Source organism: Miniopterus schreibersii (assembly GCF_964146895.1).
Source record: "Miniopterus schreibersii genome assembly, chromosome: 4".
Taxonomy (NCBI): Eukaryota; Metazoa; Chordata; class Mammalia; order Chiroptera; family Miniopteridae; genus Miniopterus; species Miniopterus schreibersii.
In genome coordinates this window covers 11022454-11033530 of record NC_138105.1, presented here as the reverse complement: position 1 = coordinate 11033530, position 11077 = coordinate 11022454, and the positions used below count along the sequence as shown (strand labels likewise).

The 11077-nt window shown below is 49.4% G+C and overlaps 1 protein-coding gene across 1 annotated transcript in view; it reads right to left on the bottom strand.

Annotated features, from left to right (window-relative positions):
- Window positions 1-947: 947 nt before the first annotated feature.
- The window catches only part of XAB2 (XPA binding protein 2), a 30446-nt gene continuing 20316 nt past the window's right edge, over window positions 948-11077 (bottom strand). Inside the window, exons 7-19 of the mRNA XM_081134679.1 lie at window positions 5172-5316; window positions 4551-4702; window positions 4339-4458; window positions 4123-4254; window positions 3891-4022; window positions 3680-3793; window positions 2636-2798; window positions 2358-2548; window positions 2034-2156; window positions 1773-1944; window positions 1371-1500; window positions 1142-1251; window positions 948-1054 (exon numbers count right to left, since the gene is read on the bottom strand). Coding sequence (XP_080990805.1) covers window positions 993-1054; window positions 1142-1251; window positions 1371-1500; window positions 1773-1944; window positions 2034-2156; window positions 2358-2548; window positions 2636-2798; window positions 3680-3793; window positions 3891-4022; window positions 4123-4254; window positions 4339-4458; window positions 4551-4702; window positions 5172-5316 — 1746 coding nt within the window. The 3' untranslated portion in view covers window positions 948-992. The remainder of the gene's footprint in view (window positions 1055-1141; window positions 1252-1370; window positions 1501-1772; window positions 1945-2033; window positions 2157-2357; window positions 2549-2635; window positions 2799-3679; window positions 3794-3890; window positions 4023-4122; window positions 4255-4338; window positions 4459-4550; window positions 4703-5171; window positions 5317-11077) is intronic.

Below are 11077 nucleotides of genomic sequence, written 5' to 3'. Positions count from 1 at the left end.
TGGCCAACTGCCAAACTCGATTGTGTCTCTTCCAGCTGCCTGCCTATGTTTCTAGGCTCGGTTACCGCCCCAGAGCCAGGGATTCCTGTGTTGTCTCCTCAGCTCCACATGTGAGGTTCTACTTGCTTCCTGGCATGGCCACTGGATGTCTGATATAGGCCCTACACCATAAGCTTGAGCCAGGCTGAGCTCTCAGTATCTCTACAGCTATGACATGCCAGGTGAGGGATCAGCTTCCCAATGCCATCTAATACTGCACATGTCACCTCCTAAAGCCCTCTTCTGTCCCCATCGCTTCTCTCTGTCCCCATGACCACCCCTAGTCCAAGTCAACAGCCTGGGCCTCCCTACATTCCCAGCAGCCTCCTATACAAGCCAATCCCCCACAGCAGCCTGCGTGGCCTATTCAGGACACAAATCTGATTACATCCCTGAATGCTTAAAATCCCTTAATAGCTTAGAGCCTACTAATGGTTTCCCAAAGCTTAACTAAGGGCCACACCCTGGCGTGGCCCATGGCCGAGGTCTGGCTCCTGGCCTCTGTCCAGAATAGGGGTACCTTGCTAAACTAAGTCCCTGGGACTGCCTACCTCTCAAGCTTGCTGACCAATCTTCCCGCGGGGAGGCTGGGAATCTCTACCTGCTGACTGGGGTAGAAGACAGGCCTTAGGGAGCAGGGGCTGGTGAGACCTAGGCAGTTGGGGGCAAGGCCCCGCCTTCTCCAAGGCTCAGGGATCAAGGAGGCCTCAGGTGGCCTCCAAGTCCAGAACTGGCTCTGCAGGGTGAGGATGGGCATGTGCCCTGGCCTGGAGCCCAGTGCACCACCTCCTCCGCCAGCCAATCTGGGGGTGGAGGGGCTGGGCCCAGGGCCAGAGTGAGAATGAGCTGGCAATGCCTGCAGGCACCTGGGTGGCAGGAGGGCGGGCAAGGAGGAGGCTCAGACCATGTCGTACAAACAGGCTTCATTGCAGGGCTGTGGGGGGGGCTGTGCATCAGTCTTCCTTCAGGCTCCCAAACACGGCAGCCGGCACGCTCTGCTGCTCCAGCCGCACCTCTGGGGCAGATGGGAAGGACCTGGTTACCACAGCTCTCCAGAGGGGCCCAGCACCCCCTTGCCCCCCCGCGGGGCCGCGGGTCTCACCGTTGGGCTCCAGGTCCATCTCGTCCTCGTCGTCGTCCTCGCCCAGCTCGATCTCCTCCGGGTTGGCCTGCTGCGCCAGCTGGGCCAGCTCCTCCCGCGACGCGTCACTCCTGGGCGGGGCAGTCACTGTTCAGGTGGCCTGCCCACCTCCAGCCTCCCAGGACCCTCCCTCCGAGGAAGACCTGGCTTGCTCCCACTCCCACTCCCACTCCCCTTCCCCCATCCTCACCTCACAAACAGGATCTTGCTCTGGGCCCGTGGGGGCTGGTCCTGCTCGGCCTCGGCTGCCAGCTGCTCTGCCCGCTGCTCTAGCAGCTTCATGTCATCCATGCCACTCTGCCCAGGGGCAAGGTCAGACACTGTGGGAAAGTGGGAAGGGGGCATCAGACACGGTGGATGGCCCCTCTCCACAGCACACCAGGTGTTGGAGGATCTCTCCTTTCCCTGAGGCTCCAGTCCTCAAGGAGTTCCCAGTTTCAGGTGGGGAAGCAGAGTTGACCCCTGGTGCTCCCAGTCCCAGGAGGTTAAGACTGGGCAGAGGGCAGAGACAGGACTCATAAGCCCAGAGACAGGGAACTGTGTTGCCCCAGGGTGGACCCGGCCAGGGTGAAGGGTGGCTGTGGCCGCTCACCAGTGCCCGTGGCACTGCCCGACACCTTGAGCATCTGCGAGGCCATGAAGTTGACCTGTGTGTTGTAAGTGGCCTGCACGCTTCGGCGGATACGCAGCATCTCCCGGATGGTGTCCTCATTGCCATGCCGTACCTCGAAGTCCTTCCATGTTTGCCAGAAGGCGCCAGTCGTCTGTGGAGGGTAGGGGTGCCTATGTAGGAGGTGGCCAGCTCAATTGCAGCCTCACCACACTCACCCACCTGCCCTAGGCCTGTGCCTACCCGGGGGTCACAGATCTGGGAGCAGAAGCTATAGATGGCCCGGGCGCGGTCAATCTCTCCAAGCTTGCACTCCATGTCTGCAAACCGCAGGCACATCTCCCGGGCGTGTTCGTCCGACAGCACCTGGTGATGCAGATCACCAAGAACAGCATGAGACAGGAGGAGAGCTGCCACAGGGGTCCCACACACCAGGCCGGTCCCTGAGCTTCCAGAATGTTCCCTGCCAGCCCCCAGGTACAGACACCCTCAGATCTGCAGCCTGCATGACCCATCCTATATTCTAAGAGGCCTGCAGCCCCTGCCCCACAGCCCGGCAGTGGGCACCTCGATGGCCTTCTGGTAGATGCCACGGGTGTGGGTGACTCCATAGATCTCCGCTGCCCGCTTGATGTAGATGTTGAACATGTCGTACTGCTGGGCGGGCTCCACAGCCTGGGTGGCACGCTCGTACACGGCCATAGCATGCCGGGCCAGGCCCCACTCCTCCTCCAGCTGTGCGTACAGCAGGTACAGGGCTGCGGCAGGACAAATGGGGGAGTCAGAGGTCTGTGGCCTGGCCCCCCACCCTGCTACCCTCCACCAAGCCACCTGGCCCTCCTCACTCTTTGCATATTTGGGGGGGCAGCCATCCAGTGCCTGCTCAAAGAGGTCTCGTGCCCGCTCTAGCTTGCGGCCCCCATAGCGGGCGATGAATTTGGTCAAATAGGTGCTCCAGATGTCAGACACATTGGGCCACTTGAACAGCGAGATACCACGCTCGTACGCCTGCCCAGAGAGGGGGAGTCGTGTGAGTCTGCAGGGTGAGGAGCTATCTGCCAGGACACTCCCCAGGTCTCCTTCAAGCTCAGTGAGTGGCCTCTTCTCTGTCTACCCCTGCCTACAATGGTGGCACAGCCAGGAGGAGTGTCTGTATGCTGCCTATAGGACTCCAGGGACAGGGCCAGACTAGGATTTACTGTCATGAGTAGCTGACATAATGGGTGAGAGTGGAATGGATCCTCAGCATTGAAGACACTGGAGCCCCAGCTGAGGGGCAGCACACGCGTATGTATACGACCTCCCTGTCCATGTATATGCAGTATCCACATATACACATGCACACGTAAAACACCCCACATACCTATGACCCGTTGCCTGAGGAGCAGGACAGGGACAGCCCACACAAATCCACACCAACATCCTCCCTCCACCTCATACACACAGAGGCTGGACTTGGCGCCTGGGATGGGCTGAACTGTGTCCCCTGAAATTCATGTCGAAGCCCTAACTCCGGAGTCTTCAAATGTGATAAGAATACGTTAAAGATAAGGCATTTACAAAAGTAAGTTAAAATGAGGTCACTAGGGTAGACCCTAATCTAATCTGATGGTGACCTTGTAAGAGAAGGAAATCTGGAGAGACACCAGAAACATGCACAAAGATGAACAGGCAAGGACAAGAAAAAAGATGGTCATCTACAGGCCAAAGAGAACCAACCCTGCTAACACCTTGATCTCAAACTTTTAGCCTCCAGAACTGTGAGATAATCAATTGCTGTTGTGTGAGCCCATGGTACTTTGTTACAGTAGACTGAGCAGACTAATATAGTGCCCAGAGCACTAGGGTAAGGGACACTTGTCTAGGATCTCCTGATTGCCTCTCCTCACCTTAAAGCTCTCCTCGAAGTACTTGTGCTCCTCTAGGAACATGGCATAGTTGATGACGATCTGGGGGGTAGCAATGCGCAGGTCCAGAATACGGTCATACACGGCTTTGGTAGACTGCGGGGGCGGGGGCAGAGGCAGGTCAGAGCACATCCTGGGGCTGAGTTGGCGGCCCTGCCACTCTCCCACAACGCGTTGGGTCCTGGCAGCTCACCTGAAAGGTGCCAAGGCTCTCCTCCAGGTCGGCAAGCATGGACCACACCTTCAGTGATTTGTATACTCGGTTCTGCACGGGCTCTGAGCCGTCGAAATATTCAGCCCTGCGGGCAGGCAGTGCTGTTGCCTTCTGCAGAGACATACCAGAGGAGGCGGAAGTTGGGAAATTGGGTCCCAGACTGGGTCACACAGCCACATACTCCCCTCTCCAAAACCCCAGTGGTGTTTACCCGCAGCAGCCGCAAGGCCTGGTCATAATTCTCGTGCCGAAGCTCCAGTTCACCACACTCACACCACACACTTGCCAGGTCATCCACCTGCTTGAAGCTCACCTTGGTGGCCTTCTCCAGGATGATGCGGGCCTGTTGAGATGGGAGAGGCCAGGCTGAAACCCTGCCCACCCGCCTGCCCCTGGGTTCTCTGAACAAGAATGGCTATGGACTCACATCATCCAGCTGCCCGTTGTCCTCATAAAATTTGGCAAATGCAACCCACAACGTGTGGGGCTTGCCTGTAGCCTTGAAGGGGTCCACTGTCTGCACGGCCTCTGTGTATGTGTTGATGATCTGTGGAGGAGGGGCAGGGGTCAGGCTAGACAACTGGGGCCATGGCAGGTGAGGGTGGGGTGGGGCTTTGAGGAGGCAGGGCCGTCACGCACCTCCCGGGGGCGACCCTGGTGCAGGGCCACACGTTTGTGCCATTCATGTACATGGTGCGGGTTCTGGCGCAGCAAGACGCTGTTAAGGAGCAGGGGCCGCCGGCTGATCAGCTGCTCAAAGCGAGCCAGGCGTAGTTCCAAGTCCACGTCATCTGGAACCCATGGGGAGGGCGAGGGGAGTGGGGTTGAGGGCCTCAATACACAGCCACTTCTACTTGTCAGCCCTCTCCCCCTCCAGCCCTTGACCAAGTGCTCTGACCTGCCAGACTCATCCCACTATCCACCCTGCACTCCTTCCCTGAGCTGGTCAGGGCCACCCGGACCCCAGACTCACTCCTAGCCCCCAACATTTCCCCTAGCCCTCCTTCCTTGCCACCCTCTGCCATCCACCCAGCCCTCCCTCTCCACCCAGCCTGTGTCTAGCCCAATCCTGAAATGTATCCTCAGTCAGGCCTCCTCCCCAACAGACTCCTGCACTGCCCACCCAGCCTCCCTTCCTGCTGGCCTGACTGACCCCAAGACACACCTCTCCACTGCCCCAGCCCCTTGTGACTTCCCTAACACCTGCACACTACCCCAGTGCACTCTCCCTACCAGCCCAGAACTGCCCTGGCATCTCACCCTCTTCTTCCCGCCCCAGCTCTGAGGTGGTCTCCATCTTAGCTGCAATCATGCTCTCCTCAAACTGGGCATAGCTGTCAAACACCTGGGTGAAGTCCCGCACAGTCATCACGGTCCGGATGGCCTCCTCGTACACATCCCGAGCCTGTGGATGGGTATGGGGAGGGATGAAGTGCTGGCAGGGAAGAGGCATGTGTTCCCTGCCAAATGGACACAGGGAATCTAGCAGCACTGCCCTTGGCACCAGTCCCAAGTTGGGACCCCGCAGGGCCTTGCCCTGGGCCTGCTCAGCTCCATCAGGATATGGGCAGTGATGTTCAGCAGAGCCAGGATGGAGCCCTCCCCTCCCCTGATAGAGTGACCTGGGGACCTTGGCTCCTCCTCAGTAAACTGAGAGTGACAGCTCCTCATGCAGTCACTCTGAGGTTCAAGGAAGACATGTGTCAAGAACCTTGCACCCAGGCCCACAATGCAGGGACCCTAAACTCAGCTCAGCCACAGAGGGCTCAACTGTTGCTACTAAGAACCCGTTATGCCCACCTGACCCACCCTTCTCCAGCTCAGATTCTCCCAGTCACCCTGGCTCCCTGAGCTCAGGCCCCATCTCTCTGCCTCTGCCCCTGGCTGGTCCTGCTCCTCTGCCTCCACCTGGCTGCTGGCTTATCTCTTGCCGCTAGCCTTGGCCAGTGCGTTCTACTAGAAGTGGCAGCATATATAGTCATTGTAAATGGACACCTGGTCATGCCTCAAGACTGGCTGGTATCTCCATTGAGTGGGACACAGCAGCCTCTCTTCAGCCTGCAAAGCTCCCCCATTCCCTAGCACTTCATCACCCACTCTCTCCAATCATCCCAATTTCCATCTTCTCCCACTTTCCCCAAAGCTCCAAAAACCCAAGCAGCTGCTCTGGTGACTTCTCAGAGCCCTATACTCCTCTCCCCAAGGATGACAGACAGCAAAATAAGATGGACACTGTAAAAAATAAATAAATAAATGGAGCTACTTTAAAATAGAGATGCAGCTGCCATCCCAGAGGTACTGCCTAGCACATCTTACTCCTCAAACCTTTGGAATGTTAAAACTGGGCAAAATAACCTTTGGACTGGGCCTAGAGCACAATTAATTATATACCAAATAAACTCTTTGCAAAAATAACAAGAAAGCAGATGTGATTACTACCAGTCTGAAAATTTAAAAAGCCAATGCCTTTCCCTTTCTCCTCCCTCTCTCCTCCCCCCAGGCACTTTACAATTAGCTTCCTCACTCCCAAACTCCAAGGGCCCTTCCTTTTTGTCTCTATAACTTGCTTCCTAACCCCTTTTCTTCTAGGAATTATTTTTTCTACCTCTGTGATTTACCAAATAAATGTTCTCTTACAAAAAGTAAATAGAAACATTTTTTAGTATAGCACCACTATATTAGCTTATCTGACCTTTTCCCATAAATATCATTTGCATTTGTCTCCTAATCAGAACAGTTTGGGCTTCTGCCTGAATCGGTGCTTACTGAATAGGCATTCTTTTGGATCTCAAACATGCTTGTTGCTTCTCATGTTGCCTTTTATTCTTAGGTTAATACATCTGGTGTCAGAAGTGGGATCTAAAGTGGCCTTACTTCCATGGACTGGCATTGCCTGGAACCGGGTATGGTACCTACGGAGCCTCTTTTGCTCATACTACTTCCATGGATAGTTGCCTCCCCAACCATGAAACCCTTTGGTGTGAATATCCTTCCTTTTGGTTGAGGTAAGTGACTTTGAGACCTGGAAGGATTTCTGCCTCAGGGACAACTGTCCTGATGTCAGCAGGAATCTGCCACTACATGAGAGATGCAACTTGGAGCCTGCTACCACATGAGAATCTTTTTCTCCTCCGGAGGGACTTTTCATGGCCCTGACACTTGTAAGAAGCACCTGGGGGTGAGCAGCCTGCAGGGACCCTTCCCTAATTGGTGAATACTCATTTTGTTGCGCACTCATTTGTTTCCATTCCTTTTCTCTGTTTATTGTCATAAGAAAGATTTTAGAGGGAAAGACACATGAACCCTATAAATCCGCTGTCCAGGCTGCTGAGTTTGCAGATCTCACCAGACTGGCATCTATTTAAACAAACTACCTGGGGCTTTCAATTAACATCACTTGTCTTTATGTCCAGCCATGACAACTTTTAGAAGAATTTGTCTTTATCATTGGATCTTCACCTTCCAAAAGTCCTCAAAAAGTACCTTCGTTGAAAACTCTAGCTAATTATATGTGCAAACATTTTGGTCCCTTCCCTTGTGCCTGTCAATAAAATAGGCCAAATCAGCCAAAACAATTTAAAATTCTAATAGCCATTCAGGAAAACCTTTATTGTAACTCTACCTCAACCATCTCCCCCTAAAAGAGAAGATTCCAAACCTCTTGGGGACAACAGAATACATTCTTTAATTGATAACAGAAGCTCCTAGAGGACAAAAAAGTGTCCAAAATGGCAGCGGCATAGGAAGACAATGAACTCACCTTCTCCCACAAGCACACTGAAATATATACTTATATATAGAGCAATTATTCCTGAGAGACAACTGAGGGCTGACTGAACAGCTTCTGAACAACAAACAAGAGAAAGAGACCAAATAGAGAAGGCTGGAAACCACAATTCTTTGGGATCTGCAGGAACTCTCTAGAATCAGAGGTGCTGATGAGTGTCATTGTTTATGTCCCCCTCCATCTAATCGGGTGGGCAGGAGCTCTATCCAGGTGCTTTGGCCTACTTCCAAGTTCACTGCAGCACATTCCCAGCCACACTGCCCAGAGCCCATTATGGCTCTGAACAAAGGGAGTAAGCAGGATTAACCAGGCATCACCACACACACCCAGCCTCCCTGCCTGAAGCTGCTCTAGCCCAGCAGGCCAGCACCCTGGACACCATAGGCACCTGCTCACCTTCAAGTGGCTTGTAAAAAACACCCAGCACACACAGCCTAGAGGTTGCTTCTACATAAGGCTACATTTTAAAGACTGGGGAAGAGAGCTATTAAATCTAGTTAATATAAACAAACATAGAAAGTCAAGCAATGAGATGATAGAATATCTTTCAAACGAAAGAACCAAAAAAAAAATCCCCAGAAAAAAACCCTAATGAAATGGAGATAATTTGCCTAACAAAGAATTCAAAGAAACTGTCATGAGGATGCTCACCAAACTTAAGAGTGAAATAAAGAAATTCAGAAAGAACTTCAACAAAGAGAAAGTATAATAAAGAACCAAGTAGAACTGAAGAATACGATAATTTAAATGCAAAATACACTAGAAGGAATCAACAGCAGATTAGCGAATACGGAAAAATAGATCAGGACCTGGAAGACAGGCAAGTGGAAATAAACCAATCAGAACAGCAAAAAGAAAAAATTTTTAAAAAATGAGGACAGTTTAAGGAACCTCTGGAATAACATCAATTGCCCAAACATTTGCATTATAATGATCCCAGAAGAAAGTGAGAAAGGAACAGAACCTTTGTTTGAATAATGGGTGAAAACTTTCCTAACCTGGGAAGGAAACAGACATCCAAGTCCAAGAAGCAGAAAGAGTTCCTTCCTCTTTAATTTTTTTAAATAGTTCGAGAAAGATAGATATTAATTCTTGCAAACTCACTTTACAAAGCCAGCATTGCTCTGATACCAAAAACCAGACAAAAATATTACAACAAAAGAAAATTACAGGCCAATAACCTTGATGAACACAGATGCAAAAATTCTCAACAAAATATTAGCAAATCAGATTCAACAATACAATAAAGGATTATACACCATGACTTAGGATTTATCCAAGGGATGCAAGGATGGTTCAACACCTGTAAATCAATCAACGTGATACATCACATTAACAAAATAAAGGATAAATATCGCATGATCATCTCAATAAACACAGAAAAAACATTTGACAAAATTCAACATCCCTTTATGATAAAAACTCTCAATAAGTGGGTATAAAAGATACATATCTCAACATAATAAAGGCCATTTATGACAAATCCACAGCTAATATCATTACTCAATGGTGAAAAGCTTAAAGCTTTTCCTCTAAGGTCAGGAATCAGGAAAAAGACAAGGATGCCCACTATCATCCTTCTATTCAACACTATTGGAAGTGTTAGCCACAGCAATCAGACAAAAGAAGAAAAAAGGGAAAAAAAAGAAAAGGCATCAAAATAGGAAAGAAGTAAAACTCTCAGTGTTTGCAGTTGATAAGATACTATATTTAGAAAAGACTCCATCAAAAAACTATTACAACTGCCCGGCCAGGTGTGGTTCAGAGGTTGAGCGTCAGCCTAGGATCCAGGAGATCGCAGTTCGATTCCCAGTCAGGGCACATGCCCAGGTTGTGGGCTTGATCCCCAGCAGGGGGTGTGCAGGAGGCAGCCGATCGATGACTCTCATCATTGATGTTTCTCTCTCTCTCTCTCTTCCTCTCTCTGAAATCAATAAAGATATATTTAAAAAAGAAACTATTACAACTAATAAATTCAGAAAAGTTGCAGGATGCAAAATTAATATCTGCTGTTTCTATATACCAATAACGAGTGATCACAAGGAGAAATTAAGAAAACAATCCCAGTTGTAATTGCACCAAAAGGAATAAAATACCTAGGAATAAATTTAACAAACAGGTAAAACCTGTACTCTGAAAATTATAGGAACCTGAAGAAAGAAACTGAAGACACAACTAAATAGAAGGATATACCATGCTCATGAATTGGAAGGATTAATATTGTTAATCTTTACTACCTAAAACAATATACAGATTCAAAGCAATGCCTTTTAAAATACCAATGGCATTCTTCTAAGAACTAGAACTAATCCTAAAATTTATACAGAACTACAAAAGACCCTAAATAGCCAAAGAAACCTTAAAAAGAACAATATGGGAGGTATCACGCTCCCTGATTTGCAACAAAGCTACAGTAATCAAAACAGTATGGGACTGATATAAAAGCAGATATATAGATCACTGAAATAAAACAGCCCAGAAGGAAATCCTCACTTAGATGATAGATTAATTTATGGGGAAAAAGGCAAGGATATACAATGGGTAAAGTGAAATAAGTTACACATTAAGCCACAAAATGAGCCTCAATAACTTAAAAAATATTGAAATCACATCAAGTGTCTTTTCCAACCACAATTTCAAGACATTAGAAATCAACTACAGGAAGAACATTGGAAAGCACACAAACATGTGGAAACTAAACAACATGCTACTAAACAACAAATGGATCAAAGAGGAAATCAAGCCCTGGCTGGTGTGACTCAGTTCACGGGTTTGATTCCCAGTCAGGGCACATGACTAGGTTGCGGGATCCCAGGTAGGGGTGGATGTGGGAGCTAATAGCTCAATGTTTCTCTCTCACATTGATGTTTCTCTCTCTCCCTCTACCTTACTCTTTTTCTAAAAATCAGAAGACACATTTTAAAAAAAGGAAATCAACAACCTTGAGACAAATCCCTTCAATAACCAGTGCTGGGGAAAATGGACAGACACATGCAAAAAAGTGAAACTGGACCACTTTCTCACACCAAATACAAATATATATATAAACTCAAAATGGAATAAACCCGTCAATGTAAGATGCGAGACCATAAAACTCCTAGAAAAAAACACTGGCAGTGAACTATTTGACATCAGTCTTAACAATATATTTTTGCGTATGTCTCCTCAAGCAAGAGCAAGAACAAAAATAAATGGGACTACATAAAACTATAAAGTTTTCTGCACAGCAAAGGGAACCATCAACAACACAAAAAGACAGCATACTGAATGGGAGAAGATATTTGCAAATGATACATCCAATAACGTACTAATATCCAATATATATAAGAAATTCAGCCCGGCCGGGCGTGGCTCAGCTGTTGAGAGTCGACCTAGGATC